Genomic DNA, 19,860 nt, shown 5'->3' with positions numbered 1-19,860 from the left:
ATATCGCTGTGTAGCCTGGTTCCCCTTCCGCATTCGTGACTGCCGCGCTCTGGAAGTTGTTCAACGTAAATTCACCCAGACCCTCTTTTACAAAGAGAACGTCCCACGGATTGATTTTCCGCCACTGCTCCGCACCCTCAATCTCCCTTCCCTACAGCAACGCCGCATCTTCCTTGATATGTGTACTTTTTTCAAACTCTGCAATTGTGTGATGAACTGCTCCGCCAACTCGGATATTACTTTTCGTATCGCCTCATGTCATGACACACGTAGTTCGAACATTTTCGATGTACCCTTAGCGGAGCTCGAGATGTATTTTCACTCTCCGCTCCCAAGGCTATGCCGGTCCTACAACGCCCTACAGCTTGGGTCCTTTGATTCTATTTCCTTCTCTAGTTTAAAGCGTAAAACTAGCCATTCGCTTGCTCCTCCCTCTGAGGACAATATTTAATAAGGAATTTGTTTAAAAAATCTCTAGAAGGCAAAGTCCATTCAGTTTACTTCTTTTTGTAAATCATATCATTGTGGTTTTATTTGGATTAACTTAGAGTCCATACCTGAGGCCAGCCACGTCATCCCCATATGCTTGAACGTGTATTGGCAGAATTCGCATTTCGCATAGTAGTAAATCGACCAGCATACTCCATAGAAGTGGCAATAGCACCCCTCCTTAAGATCAGCCTTTCGTTGCTTCCATTGTTAGGTAGCGATCGACAACCACTTCAGCACAATCTTTGCGTTGGTATAGCGGCATCACAGCGCTTTTGGAAGGACGCAGTCTCAAACGCTCCTTCAATGTCCACGAACACCTCCATCCCGTACTCGCCTTTCAGAATTTATATCTTTTAAATTGAATTGTATCTTTGAAACCAAGGTGTAAAGAGCAGATCCGTAGGACTTTCGACGTTGATAAACATGTCATTTAGTGGGTTCGACCTTAGCGCCTTCTCGCGAATGTGACGCTCAACTAGTCTCTTCACACATTTCACCGAAAATAATGTTAACCTGATTTGCCTGGAGTTCTTTGAATTTGAGTAGTCATCTTTCCCAGGCTTAGGTATGAAGACTACCTTCACCTTCTGCCAAAAGGAAGGCACATAGCCCAGAGCAAGACGTCCACGAAAAATTTTTCCTAGAAGTCCCTCTAAGTGGTCTATACCTTCCTTTAGCATCGCTGGGTAGATGCCATCCATGCGAGGTGTTTTGGAGTGTTCAAATGATAGTATAGCAGATCTTGCCTTTTCATTGGTTACAACAGATCTCGCAGTGTCCCAATTCTCTTTGCGTGCACGCGAACGTGCTGTTCGTGTTGAAAGGTTTGCCGAAATCACAAATTTTCTTGCTTCCACTTCTGAGACCTGTTCTCCCGGGTGGTGTAATTTCAAGAGAATCTGTACAGACTTAACCCTGGAATTCGTGAAAGTACCATCCGGTTTTCTGAGAGACTCCAAACTAATCGAGTCACCCTTGTTAGGTACTCTGCTTAACCTGGAAGTCTACCCTTCATCTTCCAGTTATTCACAGTGTGCTCTAAGGGAGTCTCGTTTCGAATATTTTATGAGCCTCTTATGTTTACGCTGTGGGTTCCGGAAGTTTAACCAATCTTCTTCCTTATTGCTTCTGGAAGCACAATTTAGAAGTCATCAGGTTGATTTCCTGAGTCTTTGCAGTTTCCGGTTTCACAATGGAAGCGTTTTACCGCGTTGGCTTCGAGAAAAAAAAACAAGCCTCTTCAAAGCACTCTAAAAGCATGCGATTCAGAGTTTCCCATTAATATTCTATCGCCAAAAGAGTCCTTAGTCTCCTAACTTGAAGTGCAGATTGTTAGGGCAACTACTTCACTTCTTCTTAGCCCCAAGAATGTAGGGGCGAATCCTACGTTCACGGTCAACAGACCAGCTGAAGTGATAAAATTAAACCGCTTTTCTCCTCTAGGATTGCATCACAACCTATTAAAAGTTCAAAGCCACTTGATTCTGTATACACTACCAGATCCCTTGGTTCTTGCGTCGGCGGAGGGCACAAAGAATCATAGGGTACGTAGGCAGAGGCAACTATAACGTTTCTCCTCTTACCATTAAGCTGGTATTGTAAGTTGACCGCAACAAGGTCCTGTGAACAGAATTGTCTCAGCATGGTTGCCCCTAACAATTTTGACATCAGAACGCAGGCCCTCGGTCTCGAGGATCTTTCATCGAAGAATATTCTGGTCCCCTTGACAGATTCAATACCACAGATTCTGTTAAAACGAACACATGGCTTCTGAAGCAGAAATATATAAGGGCAGTCCTGTAACTTTGCTAGCTTTGTCGCCAGTAGATAGGAAGAAGCTTTGGTATGCTGCATGTTGATTTGACTAACTCTTATGTTTGTAGCCATAAGTGCAGTCTAATATGAAAACCGCCGCTAACTGAAAAGTCTGCTGCGTTCAGTGTGGATCTCACCGGGATTACCAGCTTGTCCTCACCTTCCTCCGAAAGTTCCGCTTTTTTGCGTACGATTTCTCTGGATATCGCCAGGTGCGTTCACATTACTAGCTTCCCTTTCTTCTTTTTTTCCGGGTACAGGCGGAGGAGAAGGTTCTGACAGGCAAGCCTGTAGTACCTTCTCCTTTACGGCTGAAGTTTGCTTCTGCCGAGCCTTCCTCCCCCGTATTTTGGAAGAGTTAGGTGACAGTGTCACCGACCGACCGGCTGTAGTCAGATTTCCAGTTCCTCCCATTAAGGGAGTTGCTGTACTATCCTTTTTGGCTGACCGCATCGTAGACACCGGGTGTAGGCTTTCCACTGAAGTGGAAAGCCAGCATTCCACAGATTTCTCCATGGGGAGCATGAATTAGGTGAGGCCACGACCTGATTTCTCAGAGTCGGGGGTGGATTCGAAGTCTGTGACTTCTTACCACTTTGAGAGTTACAATCCTTTGTTTCCATCTTCATGTGTTTTTCGACACTCTTAGTATAGTAGTAAACTACCACAAGCTCTTCCACCACGACAAGGTGGTGTCCGAGGGGGAGTGGAAATTACTTACTGAGGAAGCTATCACGGCATCTGGCAGTTAGGTATAAAATGCAAACTCAAAAATCAGGGGAGGGAGAAACTTAAGGTCCGGTACAAATAAACGGTGGGAGTTGTCTGACTTAGTAACTGGATCGGCCTCCCGTAATGGAGAGCTCCAGTTTCGAAACCACTAATCGTGGGCCGGTTCAACGTCTAGGCATCACGATGATTGGGAACACGGCTCCGCCTGCTATAGCTATTTCGTCACAAATTGTGGCGAGCAAGTCATAGCAGGTTCGCGTAGCCAGCGAATGAAGTCGACTGAGAATATGAACCCCTTTGCCATCCACTCCTACTACGAAATAACGGCCGGACGAAATAACGTTTCCCGCAATGTGCGTACTTAATTGTGCATCATCAAAATACTCAACCCATTTTTAGGTTTTTCCCCTTGTTTAGTAGGAAGTTTTATTGTAGCAGAAAAATAATAGCATTTGACTTAAAAAATGATTACGGAGCACAAAAGTAAGATAAAATATGAATCATGATATATTTACACAAAGACTGGAAACAACAAAAAGCTATCATTACGTGAAAATTTTGTAGCAATTTTGAAGTGCTCAGATGCTCCCCATGACCTTCGCTCCTGAAATAAATCACAATGCTCTGTAATTCGGTGCCAAAATCGCTCGTATTGTTATGCGCAATCCTGCAAAATTCAACCATTGTATACCAAAGGTTGACTCCTTTCCTGTTATACCATTCCATCTAATCTACTTCCTTGTTACGTCTCTTCCTCTCCGAGGGTTCCCTGATTATTTTGATTCACCGCTGAGATCCATTAGAATTCCTAAGTCAAAGTGTAATCTCGTGGTGTTTCTAGCGATTAAATTATTAGAAATAATTGAAACTTGTCTTTTCTATTCGCTAGTAATATTTATTAAGCTTGCAAATACCGATATTACGGGAACCAATTTTTACCTTCATCAGTGCTAACAAGTCCGCTTAGAATGGAAGACAGACTCAGAACTCCCAGCATCCTCAACCAAAAGCAAGTTCTAATTATTCCAAAAAATATAAGTGCTCTGCATGGCGTGCTGATTTCACCTACAAACCCTGCAAACTAATATCTGCCCGCCGCTTTGTTATGCAGAAACTTCAAGCCCATCTGATCTCAGATTTTCAGCACGCACCTTCGTAGCCCCCTCCCATTTTTATCAATTTTGCAGCCTCCTCGGCTGACTCCCCTCCCCTTGCCTCTTCCTTAGTCGGGTAGGTAAATACTGTTTCATGCCAATATTAAACCCAGTCTTAACAATCTTCCAGAGCTCTTTTTGCAGGTCTCTAAGGTGATATTTACCTAGTCCGACAAAATAGACCCTCATTATTCCTATTCACAAAGCTGATGCTTATCAATGACCCTATCTTCTTCCTTACTGGCCCTCGTTTGCTTTACGCCGATGACTTGAGCTCTTAAAATTTTAAAAACTCACATGGCTTCCTTGCCAATTAACTGATCTTGACACAAATTTCCCAAATCAGTCACGGCTTCTATCGCCGTCTCGTCCTATCCTTCTGCTGCTCTAATCAATCTCTCGGCCCTACTACATATCTATTAGAAAGCCAAGGCTAGTTCATTAATCATGGCTCCTAATAATAGACGCCACACATAGACCTATGTTCTGTTTGCAATCGTATCTAAACAGGGTTAGTAATCTCTTATTTTAGCACAGCCACTTATGAGAGACGTAACTCCTCCTTTAAAGCCCATGAATACTCGTGGCGGTAACTACTCCTTAAAAAGAGATGATACCTCAATGTGAGATTTTTTTTATATCATCGGGGTCAAGTTTGAATTTTACGTCTTACCGTATGAAGGGAGAGAATAGGGAAGATATCTAGAAGAAAGAAAAAGCCCCCCCCCCCCCCCCACCTTAAAAAGCCATGATGTCTCAAAAAGAAGCTATTTTCATGTTAGTTTATTTTAGAAAATGCTATTATATTTGAACGAATATGGGTATGGAAAGTGGATGGCCTATAGGAGCTGCTTCGTGATTTTTTTTAGATTTCAGGAGGGGGACTTTCTGAAAATGGTTCCATGAAATAAGTTATCACTTTCCAGCCGCCCGCTCGCCCCCTTCCTTGCAATTAATGACAAAACTAAAGCCGACTTCGGAAAGTACTAATCAAGACCTCTCATTTGACACCCCGCATGCCTATATTTCGTGAAGAAAATTTGTCACCCTCTTTTGCGGGTGTGGGATATGCCGCTAAACTCAACATAAAACAATGTTACTCACTACATGCATCGGTGTCCATAATTCTGACCAAACCAAATTTCATGTCAGTTGGTTAACCACCTTTGAGAAAAGTGCGTGTGACAGACAGGCAATAAACCTATTTTAATAAGGTTTTGTTTTACACAAAACTTTAATATACAGAAAACTTCATTTATATTGAATAAACATCTTTATTACTTCTGCACATACACCTTAAAATTACAACCATTAAATTAATTTTCGCATAATCTGTCATAACAAGCTACAACGGAGGCGGAACATTTGAAGGGAATTCACCGGCAAAATTGCCTGGCGGATAATAGTTGCAAACAACAAAGGTATTTCCGCCGCTAGAAGACATAAGAAAAGCTTCTTTGCTGTTGTGTTTCTCCTGGAAAAGGGTGAGACTTACCTTGTCGCCATGCCAACACCAAGTTTTTCACTATTTTTCCAAACAAGTTGCGTAAAATGACCCGTGTTAGAGCTGAAAGTAGGATTGTGGTAGCTGTAACTCCACAACTCGGTATACCACGCTTTGACAGGGTCTCTCGCAGTTACGTTCTTTCCACACGCCATGTATAAATTTTCACCATATCTTGGGTCTTCACGATTATGGAGGCGATTACGATTTGCTAATTCCTGGAAAAGGATATGCGTTTGAAAAATCAGGAAAAATAGCGGTTTTTGCAATTAATTTTTTGAACACCAAGGCAAGGCAATTTTATGCCATTGTACCAACCAACGGTCAATCAAATCGACGTTCCGGAGGTCAAGCAGTTCAAATAGCAGTGAGTCGACCAGCATAATCTACAGAAGTGGCCGTGGCACACCTCCTTGGGAGGAATCTTCCGTTAGCTTAACTAAGAGTGTCATATCATACCCCCTGTTAGCATCACAACTTTTTTCAAAGGCCTTCATATCTACGAGTGTTCGTAGGAATTCACAGAGTTGTGCCCTCTATTCCAGAAATCAATGAGTCGACTCAAATATTTGCGTAATCATCCCTACCAGACAGTGGTATGACAATAACCCTAAAATTTTTCCAGGAAATCACCAAAAAATGTTTCCTAGAAGTTGTTCTAAATGCTCTATAGCCGTTAGCATCGTTGGGTAAATACCATTCACATAAGATATTTTGAAGTCTTCCCTGGTAACCACTATTCTCATAATGCTCCTATTTGCTAGGTTATACAAAAAAGGACTCGCTGTCAATCAATTCAATTAGACACACACATCTGCGAGAACAGGTGAATTACCTCTAAGAGAGCCCCGTAATAACTCTACTTTTAAGTTCGATAAACTGCCGGAAGAAAGACCAGATTGGCTCTCTCTCTTCTAACTTCTAGTTCCTTACAGTTCGTTTTGAAGGAGTTCGGTTCCGAATTTCTTGCAAGGCTCATATATTGAAGCCGCGAGTTCTTGTAGTTTAACAGATTTTTATTTTTATTGGTCTTATAAGTCCGTTTCAGAGGAAGTTCGGTTGATTTCCTGAGTAGTTGCAGTTCTTCATTCCAGCAGGGAACTGCTTCACGGCATTTATTACCAGTATCAGAGCAAGTGCACACAAAAAAACTCTTAAGTGTGCGATCCAAGGTAGTTTGGTCCTGCAACTTTGCCGGCGTCGTTGCCTGTAGAAAGAAATAGGCCTTGGTACGTTGTTGTTAATTTGATCAAATTTTATGTTGTTGGACATATCGAAATCTTGTATGTAGTGATGAACCTCCAGTATGGGTTTCACAGAGAAAACCAGTTCCGGCGAGTATTCAACTTCTTTGGGCCTTTTTTGAATATTGCCACGACTGGTGGTACAGTATCGCCCATACCCTCATTTCCAAAGAGCTTCCCCTTTGCTCCCAGTGCCCTTTCCTGCAGTTGGGTGACAGTTTTTCGAATTCCATAGTGTCTGGTTCTTATGGACATTGAGATATTGCGTGCCTCATCTCATGCGTCCTTTTGTCCGGTTTTCCTGCCAAAGACGAAAGAAAAGGATCGAACATGTAAGATTTAATCCAAAGTTCCCTCTCTTTTCTTGCTGAAGATTCTTTTTGCCTAGCCTCCTCTTCCGCTTCTTGGTTTAGGCAACAATGCCATGAATAGATCGGCCGTTCTTTAGGGCAGGTTTTCCGCTGAAGAGGGTAGCACATCCTCAACTAATTTTTCTGTGAGGGAACACGAATATTGTAAGGCCTCCAGTCTCCAGAAGTATTTCGGCCTAAACTTCAAATCGAGAGAAGAGATCGATTTTCTATAAATAATATGCAATTTGAAAAAAAAACCCGATTCGGGGTTTAAGTATACAATCAAGGTCTTCCCTGCTTGTCGTAAACGGCGAATAAAACGGATAGAAATCTGTGAGCTAATAACCTACAAATTTTTAAACTTTACTGCTACCGAAATGTCAACATCATCTGGTGGTGGCAGACGCAAATCCAGTGTCGGATTGTGTCTGATGGCTACCGCAAGGTGCGCCAATACACTTCTGACTGCAAGATTTCGATCCAGGGCCATAACAATAGCACAATGCTATGTTTCAACTGAGGCTTCCAATATAGTGAAAAAGAATGTTTTCTACCAGTAAATATACGTGGTTCAGGGGAAGCTTCCTAAAGATGTCATTGTCATGGTCACGATGATCTGAATGCGAAAGTGGCGTTCGACATCACCTTGCTCGGACATTTTGAGAGGGAAACACAGTCTTGACGACCCTAGCTATAATGGTGGTAGGGAGGATTTTTCCCGCCTTTGCGATTCGCAGTAGGTTTGGGAGTTACTTTCTGAAAGTGTTTTGCATAGACTGCTTTAATGATCTATCCCTTGGGCCTGACAGTTTCCCCGCAGATTTATTCATCGTTGCACGTACAGAGACTATTGCCAAGGAAATGAATTAGGGGATGATCGCTAAGATTGGCTATTGGAGGGATATCTCCGTGTTTCCTGCCGTCACAAATATAATAGCTAAAATAATCCTGCAACGCATCAGAAAACATCTTGAACGCTTGATTTGCAGAGAGCGGGCTGGTTTGCACTCCAGATCCTTCCACATTGACCAAATTTCACTGGATCATTCTGGAGCGGCACTGAATTTAGATCTTCGCCTCACTTGTCCTTCATCGATTTCAGGAAAGCTTCCTACAGAGTGAACAGGGAGTGTATATGAAGTGCTCTATTTAGGCGAGCATTCCGAAGGAACCAATAGCTGTTATGAGAGCCACATAGATTGGAGCAAAATGTCTTGTTCTGCATCTTGCAAAAGTCTCAGAAGAAATTGGGGTCCAAAACTGAATCCGCCAGGGTTGTATCTTATCACTGATATCATTTCTTTCTGTTATCAGTGACGTTCTTTATAGTGCAATGTCCGTAGAGCGTAGAGGAGGAGGAAACTATGACATCTTTCTTCATACACCTCGACCACGCAGATAACTATTTGCTTTGTCACTGGGTACGGAAGTAGAATTGGACCGGAGATGAACCCCAACAAAACCATGGCTTTCAGTATGACAGGTCAACGTAATTTCCCTATTTACATAAATGGGCAAAGCATTGAAAGCGTTGATAAATTTGGATATTTAGGAAACGTGGTTGCTGCTGGCGGTGGTACCGAATTGCGTTCGACAATACCTGTCTGCGTCGTATCATCGGAGTTCGCTGTTCTGAGAATATTACAAACGAATAACTCGGTGAACGCAAAGGGCCATGCACTGAAATCCACTCTGCCAAGATGACCAAAAAATGGGTCGCCCCAAAGGCATTTGATGCAGAACGGTAGGTAAAAAGTGTTGGCATCTCAAAAAATCGTGGGAAATTCAGAATGATGGCGCATAGGTATGTTTGACACGCTTTTAGCTAATCTTCACTGTTGGAATCGAACATTGTCCGTTCGCACGACAAGCTCGCTCTTGTGAGATGCCCGGGGAATTTTCGTAGTAACTTTTGGGTGTCGAGGGCAGTAAATAGAAAAGTCGAGATCGGATCGAAAGCAAAGAAAAGGTTGGACTTGTAATGATTTGACTTGATTTACTTTAACTATTTAACTCTTATTTTTTTGATTATAATATTTTGACTTTAAGAGGAAAACGCGAGTCGAAGTGTTCCGCGCCACGGTTGGATACAGAAGAGACCGACTTATTTCCATGCGGTCCTTACTGTCCCAACCAACGGCATTTTTTTACCGCTGGCTCTCCACTCCCCCGGTGCGTTCTGAAAACGAGTGAGTGGAGAGTTTCCGCGTTCAGCGCCATCTACCCGTCCGCATCCGCAACATCCGAAATAAATTTCGAATGCTGCAGATCCTGCCGCACCACATCACTCCGCCCCCAGACGAAACCTAGGGGGTTTCGGCGACGGATCCCCGAACTTCGTTCGCCGTTAATCCACAAAGCGGACACGACGTTGCTTCGGGGCGCACACGGGTTTCAGCCTGGACAAAGAGACCGCCTTTTTGTGACCACCGATCTCGAGCTGGAAGAAATGTTCTCCCCTCTCGAGAACGCGGTACGGGCCCTCATATGGAGGCTGCAGCGGCTTCCGGACGGCATCCGTCCTGATCAGCACGTGCGTGCACGTGTCCAGTTCCTTGGGCGAACAAGCAGGTATGGACGAGTGTCGAATGGGTGGTGGCGCTTTGATGCGTCGGAGATTGTCCCTCAGCAGACGCACCAACCCCGACTCCGTGAGACCCGATCTCTTGTCGAAGACCGGATCGCTTGGGAGTCTTGGGTTCTCCCCGTAAACCAGCTCCGCGGGGCTGGCAGCAAATTCCTCTCGGCGGGTTGTACGAAGGCCGAGTAGGACGAGAGGCAAGACTTGAGTCCAGGACGGGTCGTCGCGTGCCATAATGGCGGCTTTCAGCGTCCGGTGCCAACGTTCTAGCATCCCATTGGACTGCGGGTGGTATGCAGTAGTCCGCTGGCGTTTAAAACCCAGGAGTTTGCCTAACTCGGAGAAAAGGGTTGACTCAAATTGCATTCCCTGGTCAGTGATGATTACTGCAGGGACGCCAAAGCGAGGTATCCACTCTCGGCAGAGGGCTTCGGCACAAGATTGCGCCGTAATGTCCTTCAGAGGTATTGCCTCAGGCCACCGCGTGAACCTGTCGATGATTGTGAGGCAATACTTGTAACCGTGCGAGTCTCGCAAAGGCCCTATTATGTCGAGGTGTATGGTGTGGAAACGCTTGGTAGTGCGGGGGAATGAGCCCACTTCTTTCCTTACATGCCTGGAGACTTTACACTTCTGGCATGCGATGCACTCTCTGGCCCAGGAATTGATATCCTTGTTCATGGAGGGCCAGAAGTATTTTCCGGTGACTAACCGGTTTGTTGTCCTGATGCCGGGATGCGCCAAGTCGTGAACTGCGTGGAACACTTCCTTGCGAAATGTGGCCGGAATGTATGGCCGAGGTCCCTTTTCCGAGTCTTCGCAGCAGAGCGAGAGGTTTGAGCCGAAGATGGGCAACTCCCGAAATTTGTATTTGGGGTTGGACTTGAGGCTCTGAAGTGCTGCGTCATCCTCTTGCGCCTTGGCAATAGCCGAGAAATCGAGTGAGGCGGGGATGTTGACTTCGGAGACACGAGACAAAGCGTCAGCAACAATGTTGTCCTTCCCGGACACGTGCTGGATGTCTGACGTGAACTGGCTTATGAAGCTCAGGTGTCGAAGCTGACGAGGGGACGCTTTGTCGGACTTCTGTTTCAAAGCGAACGTGAGAGGCTTATGGTCCGTGAACACTGTGAACGGCCTGCCTTCTAGGGAGAAACGGAAGTATTTGATGGACAGGTATGCGGCGAGCAGTTCGCGATCGTAGGTGCTGTAGTTCCGTTGAGCGGGATTCAACTGCTTCGAGAAGAAGCTCAACGGCTGCCAAACTTGGTCCACCTTTTGGTGAAGGGCAGCACCTACTGCGATGTCAGAGGCATCAACAAAAACGGCTAGGGGTGCATCTTGATGAGGAAATGCCAAAAGTGTAGCATCAGCCAGTTGCTGTCTGGATTTATTGAACGCGCAGACAGCCTCTTCAGACCACACAATCTCTCGCGTGTCTTTTGTTTTGGGGCCAGACAAGTACGCGTTCAAAACGGACTGGTGATGGGCGGCCTTGGGCAGGAAACGACGGTAAAAGTTTAGCATGCCCAAGAACCTCCTCAACTCCCTCACTGTTTTTGGACGCGGGAAGCTTGTGATTGCTTGCACCTTGTCTGGGTCGGGCTGTATTTCTTCAGAGGAAATGGAGTGGCCGAGGAATCTCACCTGTTTTTGAAGGAATTTGCACTTCTCAACGTTTAAGACTAAACCGGCCTCAAGGAGACGTTGAAAAATGCACTCGAGATGGGCTAAGTGCTCAGACTCAGTAGAAGAAGCGACCAAAACATCATCCAAATAGACGAAACAGAAATCGAGGTTTCGCAGGACTGAGTGAATGAACCTTTGAAAGGTTTGCGCCGCATTGCACAATCCGAAAGTCATTCGGGTGAACTCGAAGAGTCCAAAGGGTGTGCATATTGCCGTCTTTGGAATGTCTTCAGGAGCTACTGGGATTTGGTGGTATGCCTTGGCTAAGTCCAAGGTCGAAAAGATGCGGCAATTCGCGAGGTGATGCGCAAAGTCGTGGATGAGTGGAATCGGATATCGGTCAGGAACAGTCTGTGCGTTTAGCCTTCTGTAATCCCCACAGGGACGCCATTCGCCATTTGGCTTAGGGACCATATGTAAAGGGGAAGACCAACAGCTGTTTGAGGGCCTGCAGATACCCTGTTGAACAAGTTGTTCAAATTCTTTCCGCGCGATAGCCAGTTTCTGGGGTGGTAGAGGACGCACCTTTGAGAAAATCGGGGAACCAGTAGTATTTATGTGGTGCTGCACATTGTGCTTTACTGGTTTCGAGAGACTACACTCGGTAGTTATCTGGCTGAACTTTTGGAGGAGTGTCCGAACACGAGAGTGGGAGATGTCTTCCAAAAGAACGGAAAGGTTATTGTCAGCGTGAGATACCATTTGGCCCGACGAATTTAGTTTGGTTGTGGGGTCTATAAGGGACTTATGTTGCAAGTCCACCAGCAACCCATAGTGACACAAGAAGTCTGCGCCTAATATGGGGAAGCTGACATCCGCCAGGATGAAACGCCAAGGAAACGTCCTACGCAAGCCAAGACTCACGTCCACTTGCTTGTACCCGTATGTATTGATGCGGGAGGAATTTGCTGCCGCCAGTTTGAGGGGTTGTGGGTATAGTCGATGATGCTGGGGTACGGGAAGAACCGAAACCTCCGCACCCGTGTCGACGAGGTAGTTGCGCCTGCTGAGGGGGTCGAAAATAGTTAGGCGACGTGGCGCTGCGCTCTGGGTGGCCGTCGCCAAGACCCCCCGCGGACCTAGTTTTTTGTGGTAGGCGCGAATTTGCAAGGTAGCGTGCATCTTGTCGCTTTATCTCCGAAGTTACGATGATACCAGCAAATACCCTGGTCCGCAGGCTGTCTTGACGACCTGCTACCCGAACGCCCTTTTCGTGTGGCAGACCGTGAGCGAGCTCGCGGCCTGGCACTCGAACGCTGAGCGTCCAACGTCGCCCGCATCTCGGCCACGCTGGCAGTTAAGGCCGCGATCTCGCGCCGTAAGTCGCTGACCTCATCCGACGGTGGTTGAACGGCCGCTATCGTTGGGCGAACGTACACCTCCTGTACTTGATCGGCCGTTGCTGCCAGTTCCTCCAAGGAACCGGAGACGCAGGCTAGGATCGCCTGGGTGCCCTCCGGGAGCCGACGCAGCCAGAGCGACTTGATCAGGTCGTCGCCGATCTTGCTCCCACCCAATTGCCTCATTTCACGAAGCAATTGGCTGGGAGTTCGATCACCCAACGTTAAACCCGCCAGCAAGTGGTCTAATTTTGCCGACTCGCTTGCCGACAGGCGCCTGATCAACTCGCTCTTGAGCTGAGCGTACGATGCCGACTTCACTACGTCGGACACCAGAAGTATGGACTCTTCGTCCAGGCCGACCACCGCGTAGTTGAAACGGGTCGCGTCCGATGTGATGCCGGACATTTGGAACTGTGCTTCCAAATGCACGAACCACAGCTCGGGGTTCCGACGCCAAAACGGAGGAACGCGTACGGCGAGGGCGGTCACTTGTGGGTCCGATGGGCCTGCCGCGTCTTTACTGTCAAACGACATTTTTCCTACCGAGAAGTACGAGATTGTGATGCAGACGCGGTGAGTTTATACTGAAACGCGGTGAAATTTTTTTTGGACACGGCAGGCCGTACCCACAAATGCACGCACGAACCGAGAAAAACGACGACCGAAGCGGACGCTCTCCAGCGCAGACCAAAAACACCGGGAAAACAGAGAACTCGCGATTCGAAACACCTCAACGCCGTCTCTTGCAGCGGCTTTAATTTTATTAACACTTTTTAATATAATGAATAATTCGTGTAAATATTGCACAACTAATGCTACAATTGAATATAAAATGAATATAGAGATGAGATAAATATATTTAATAATTTCCAGTCGAGCTGGGGTCCTCCTCGACGGCGGCGCTGGATCAAATTCGCCGGGCTGTAGCTGCGGCGTTGGCGGTGCTGGGGACGTCCGTTTGCTGCAAAATGACGACGGCAATGACGCGGCCACTGACTGCGAGGAGACCGGGCGGTTGTTCAACTTATCCTTTCCGAACGCTGCAGCGCCCAATTGCTCTGAACCTGATCGCGGGCTGGACTCTGCCCAATTCTGATTTTCCTTTTGTCCACGAGCCGTTGTCCAAGATGAAAAGAAAATGCCGAAAGAGCGGCGCGAGCTGGGCACGGACTCGGAACAGTTGCGAGCGACACAGCCACAATTCAAAGCGATTACCAAGACTGTCCGCTACTCTGGCGTTTACAGGAATGCAATATGGAGATCTCGTCGACACTTTCTTTTTGTTGACGAACGTCGTCAGACTTTTACGCCATTAATCCGCCCACACACCTTGGGAACACTTCTGAAGCGCGGATAGTATTTCCTGCAAAGATTGTCGGAAGGTCGTGGCAATGATGGCTGGTCCGGTGTGTGAAAGGTGTTTGGAAGTTCTATTTCTGCCGTGTTGCTCGGACGAATTTTGTCGTCAATAGAACTTCACCAATGGCGGCGATGGCGGATAATTTGTCACTTTTTCCTATCGGGGTCACCACTTTAGCTAATCTTCACTGTTGGAATCGAACATTGTCCGTTCGCACGACAAGCTCGCTCTTGTGAGATGCCCGGGGAATTTTCGTAGTAACTTTTGGGTGTCGAGGGCAGTAAATAGAAAAGTCGAGATCGGATCGAAAGCAAAGAAAAGGTTGGACTTGTAATGATTTGACTTGATTTACTTTAACTATTTAACTCTTATTTTTTTGATTATAATATTTTGACTTTAAGAGGAAAACGCGAGTCGAAGTGTTCCGCGCCACGGTTGGATACAGAAGAGACCGACTTATTTCCATGCGGTCCTTACTGTCCCAACCAACGGCATTTTTTTACCGCTGGCTCTCCACTCCCCCGGTGCGTTCTGAAAACGAGTGAGTGGAGAGTTTCCGCGTTCAGCGCCATCTACCCGTCCGCATCCGCAACATCCGAAATAAATTTCGAATGCTGCAGATCCTGCCGCGCCACACGCTATACACCAGGGCAAGAGGCAAATGGCAGCCATGTTTACATGAGACAAATAAGGATTTGATAGAAAACCTTAAGAACTCTACTGTACTGGACTGCAAATTTTTGGAAGCAGCGTGATACTTCTTATTTTAAGAGTGATGCCTCTTCCGAGACGATGCAAATCGATAATGCCGTGTAAGTGATAAGTGGACAGCAGCGAGGCAGACGCTTCGGATATTGGACGTACCATAATGTTAATGACATCCATGTACGCCATCACCTAGGTGAACTTTAGGGATATCATCCTGATGGTGATCGTATGATTCACCTAATGACGTACTTAAGCACTAAATTCGAGACCATGAAGGCGAGATCATCTCTTTGTTTTCAGCCTGCGTTGGTATGCAATCTTTGAGTCAATCATCCTTAAATCTTGACTTCCGACTCAATATTATCTTGGATTATTTTCTGAAACGGCATTCGCCAATAATTCACTGTATACACGATTTCGTCGCCTCAAGTGATTTGAGCGCTGGGCTGTCTTAATGGAAGATCGCGGATTCAAATCTCACTGGTGGCAGACGGATTTGTTATAGTGACTGGAAGTGCTCTAACATACTTCAAGGCCCTGATCCAATATGGATTGTGGCGCCAGCGATTATTATTATATTTTCCTGTTATCTACTTCGCAGTTTTCCACGTTACTTAAACACTGGTAGGTTTGCCTTACTTAAAACTCGTTGGAAAAAACCATTATTATTGGGTTCTGGCGACTGGCGTCAGAAACTAATTTCTTCATCATCAGTTCGGTTTCCGCAGGTCTAAAGGCGGCTGTTCTGCTTCTATCTTAGCCAAACACCACCGTATATTAATCTGTATTGATTCTATATGATGCCAACACTTTGGCAATGCTTCAAATTCAACTGCAAAAAGACCCTTAGGATTAGTTCAAATCGCGCATCCATAGATCACCATAGATTCACCCTAACTCTCCAAACTACGAATGCATAAGCAAACATCGGCCTAAAGATAGTAGCATCTATCCATATTACATGAGGCGCACGTTCCCACGTCGAAGCAAAGGACTACTTGCCCAGCTCATAGGCGTGAGAGCTGGTTTCATATTTACCTCTACGGGGAGTTGAAGTTCAGCTTCAGTTTCCTCTTTTCTGGAAATAATATTATACCATTGAAGTTTTCTTGGGTTAACAGAAATCCCATTCCTGAGGCACTAACTGTCAATCAAATCAGCAGCGCGTTGTATATTTCTGCATTTAGTCCCGAGAGCCTAGTCATTCGCACTTCCTTGGACGTGTATTAGAGTATTTTGTAGTTCCCATTATAATGAGTCGATCAACATACTCCACAGAAGTGACACTAGTATATCTCCTTGGGGGTAGCCTTTCGTGGCTTCGTTGTTAGGGCGATCAACGCAGACTTCACTCCACAGGATAGCATAGATCCATTTAACTAAAATTCCATCGACATTAAGTTCTCTAGGGACATCAGAACGGCGCACAGTCAAATGTCCCTTCAATGTCCACAAACCCACCATCGCATACTCGTGAGAGTTTCGGCCTATATCGTTGAAACTAGAAGAATGAAGAGCAGACTCATAGGACTTTCCATGCTGGTAAACAAACCGTTCTCCTAGAATTCCGTCCTTATACTTTAATCTGGTCGGCCGCAAGGGACTAAATTCTAAGTAACGGTGGTCTGAGCGTAAAACGTTGTCTAGCACCCGGCAGTATCTAGTCAACACTAACAACTTTGAAATCCAGATTTTTATGTAATAACTTCACTTCTTTTTGGTCTATCGAACGTAGGTGCACGCCTTAATACTGCACCCACCCTTATTGGATGCCTTGTCCTTCGGAAAGCCTGAGTGCATTTTATGGCCTTGTCCCAAATGATTAATTATCATGCATGGGGCATATATGCCAACCTCACCATATAGGGTGCTCAAAATGCTGTCAGGCTCCTTGCTCTTCCAAATTCTAAGGTGGCCTTAGGAGGGTTGTGGTGGAAAAATGAACAAATACTGATAAAAAATTACGATAAATAATTGAAGGTTAAAAATCCTATTGAAGTCATTAATATTTAGATGAAACTTACTTGGGCCCATTCAGTAGCAAATTTGCAAAGTTTCTTATCCAAAGCAAGCGGCCCAACACCATGTCGAGCTCGAGCTAAGTTATGTTCATCCAAGCAATCAGATTCGAAATCTGTGATATTCGGCGGGTTCTTTGGATGCTTGATAACCATGGCGGCCACATACTCTGGATACATCCTCCGACCCTGGTCGTTATGGTCGTTAACTCGGTAGGGCTAAAATAAGGGAGTAGGAATATTCATTCAGGTGAAAATAGTGGATCTGGAATGGTTCATTACCGCAAAATATTTGCTTTCGTTCATCACGGTACCATCCGACCAATATGTTGTGTACGTTTTTGAACATTCAAATCCAGCTGGACTACGGCAGGTGGTTGTGTACACATAACTGGAAAGGAGCTGACTCTATTATTGTTGCCCCATTAAATTCGAACCCTCTTACCTTGGCTCGCGTTTTGACTTGCAACACCCCATTGACTGAATGAATTTAGAATTTTGAACTTTTATATTATTTTTAAAAACTTTTTGCCGGAATTTGTGAACATTGTATCTGTTCAATTTTTTTTAGTATTTTTATGTCATAGCTGACTGTTATTGACGTTTAAATAGTGGGAGTAGCGACTGTAGTTACTCTCTGTGTTGATTGCTTTGATTCAATGATTTGATTAAAAGCGACCCAAGTTATTATAAGATACTTTTTACGGATGAAATTATTTTTAAATACAATATATTTCGGATTTTATCAAAACGCAACCAATGCAACATCTTCGTCTCAATTACCGCAAGACGTCGTTCATTATCTTTTATAGTCGGCCAACACTCAGAACCATAGAGAGCTGCAAGACGGATGACGTTGCTGCAACTTTTAGATTTGAGACGTTCGTTGATGCGTCGATCACAAAGAACATATCACTGAAGATTTCTATGATTTTAGGAGAAGTCAGTTTCCCGAAAACATGGTAATACAATAATAACTTTTTTTGAGCAGGTATCGGAATGGAGGGTATTTTGAGGCCTGCACATTGAATAGGAGCAGCTGTTTGTTTTTTTCTTATTTTTCGGCTGGGTAGTCACTGAGAATGGGCCCGTGAAAGAAGTGACCTTCTTAACGTCCCCTCACTTCCCGCCTCTACAGCGAATATAATAACTTAGGCTGAATTCGGAAAGTACTAATCGATACCTTTCATTTGATACCCCACAGAGCTATATTCGAGAAAAAAAATATTACACCCGCTTTTTTCATGTTTGTGGAACCTCCCCCCTTTCAAACTCAACGTAGAACAATATAACTCATTACATCCATGAGCGTTCACAGTTCCCATCTTCCCACTAAATTTTGTGTCAATCGGTACTACGGTATCTGAGGAAAGTGTATGTGACAAATAGACGGAGGAGTTGTCAGACCTCCCATCAGGTGCTACCCTGGTGGTTGGTAGGAGCACACCTATTGATGTGTAATAATGGGTTCATGTACTCTTCTTTCAGACTTTGTTCATCTCTGGTACGTCGACTATAGAAGATAAGGGAAGGAAGAAACTTACGGCGCAGGGGCTCGAAACCCCAGTACCGGCGGGTTTCGTCCATATCTCGATGAGAACTTGGTCATCGTGTTATTTAATAATTTTACAAGTGTTTTAGTTTTGAAAAAGGAGATATTTAAAGGAAATAGAACTCTACCAAAAACACCAGCAACAAAAGCAAAGAATGATTGGCTGAAAGGAGATCGCTAGCCAAAGAAGCATATGTCGACACCTACCTTATCTGATCAAGAGGTACCCCAGGAAATGGACCCATTCAAGGAAAGTCCACCGATTTTAAAATCTCCTCCAATATTGAAAACGGCAAAAACACATGGAGGCTCAGGAAATGATAAATGTGAAAGAGATCCGAAAAAATTACCTTTCATGCAACTTGGAGCAGAAATAGTTGATATGTCGGAATTTATCAAGGACCATCACAACGTGCTCCAAGCTATTAAGAACATCGTGAGAACAATCAGGTTCCTTTATAATTGGTCTGTGGAGGAAGAAAGAAACCCTGACGGAAAGCCGAAACCTGTCATCCCAACAAAGACACAGGCAGTTCATGTGATACTTAATCGCACGGCCTACGATCAGGTTAAAGAGTGCGCGAGAGAGAGGAGGAATTTCTGGGGGATCAACAGGGGCCTAGAAGGAAAAAGGGCTTCCCGAGCAGTCCAACAAATGGAACCAAAATTCAGAAGGGAGGAAACATATACCCAAAGTGCGAACGTCGGCTAGCAAAGCTAAACCAAAGATAAGCAAAAATGGTGAATGAACGAAGCTCGTAAATAAAAAGAAGAAGGTAAAACTATAATCTCCAGTAAGGGAGATCTATGGCACGCGAAGATACTAAACAGGCCAAAGCTGGTCTCGACCTACAAGACCTAGGCAGAAATGAAAATCCGAAGGACTCTCGGAAAAAACTGACGATTTTCGCAATCAAGCTATAAAGTTGCCTAGGAAGAATGGATCTCGATGAGGTGACTTCTATTTAAGAAATTTCCACTGCCTTGAAGCAACAATATAAAGTTGGACAAATTCGGAGAAGAATCCTGTGTCCCGGTATTTAAACGGTCATAATGTGACTGCTAGTGCAGACAGCGCAGAAGTTGTTAGCCGTACGAAAAGTTCGATTTGCACGAGTTGTTTTCCATCTAAAGGAACAGATTTCATTACAGAGGTGCTTAAAATGCCTGTTTGGACACTTTACACTTTAGGTATGCACTAGCGGTATTTGTCGGTCCGATCGATGTGCAGCAAACGGTGGTCTAGTTCAATCCAAATCTGACTTTTGTCGGCCCTGCTCTAGTGCGCAATATGTCCTGACAAGTAGCAAAGAAG

At 45.1% G+C, this 19,860-nt stretch overlaps 1 protein-coding gene across 1 annotated transcript; it reads right to left on the bottom strand.

Annotated features, from left to right (window-relative positions):
* Window positions 1-5,447: 5,447 nt before the first annotated feature.
* LOC119661529 (Golgi-associated plant pathogenesis-related protein 1-like) lies at window positions 5,448-17,620 on the bottom strand. Its single transcript, XM_038070907.1, has 5 exons — window positions 17,439-17,620; window positions 17,276-17,384; window positions 17,000-17,212; window positions 5,689-5,915; window positions 5,448-5,626 (listed from the first exon to the last, which is right to left on the bottom strand). The coding sequence occupies exons 1-5, from the start codon at window positions 17,468-17,470 to the stop codon at window positions 5,539-5,541; spliced, it is 669 nt and encodes a 222-aa protein (XP_037926835.1). The 5' UTR covers window positions 17,471-17,620; the 3' UTR covers window positions 5,448-5,538.
* Between the last annotated feature and the right edge of the window lie 2,240 nt (window positions 17,621-19,860).

Source organism: Hermetia illucens, chromosome 1 (assembly GCF_905115235.1).
Source record: "Hermetia illucens chromosome 1, iHerIll2.2.curated.20191125, whole genome shotgun sequence".
In the NCBI taxonomy this organism is placed as follows: domain Eukaryota; kingdom Metazoa; phylum Arthropoda; class Insecta; order Diptera; family Stratiomyidae; genus Hermetia; species Hermetia illucens.
Note: the sequence above shows the minus strand (reverse complement) of the source record. Positions and strands in the feature narration are given on the sequence as shown.

Coding starts and splice junctions, on each gene's coding strand:
- LOC119661529 (XM_038070907.1), bottom strand. CDS start 17,470: ATGGGGTGTTGCAAGTCAAAACGCGAGCCAAG. Junction 17,213..17,275: donor ACGAAAGCAAATATTTTGCG/GTAATGAACCAT, acceptor CCCTTATTTTAG/CCCTACCGAGTTAACGACCA. Junction 5,627..5,688: donor GGTGTTGGCATGGCGACAAG/GTAAGTCTCACC, acceptor TATGTCTTCTAG/CGGCGGAAATACCTTTGTTG.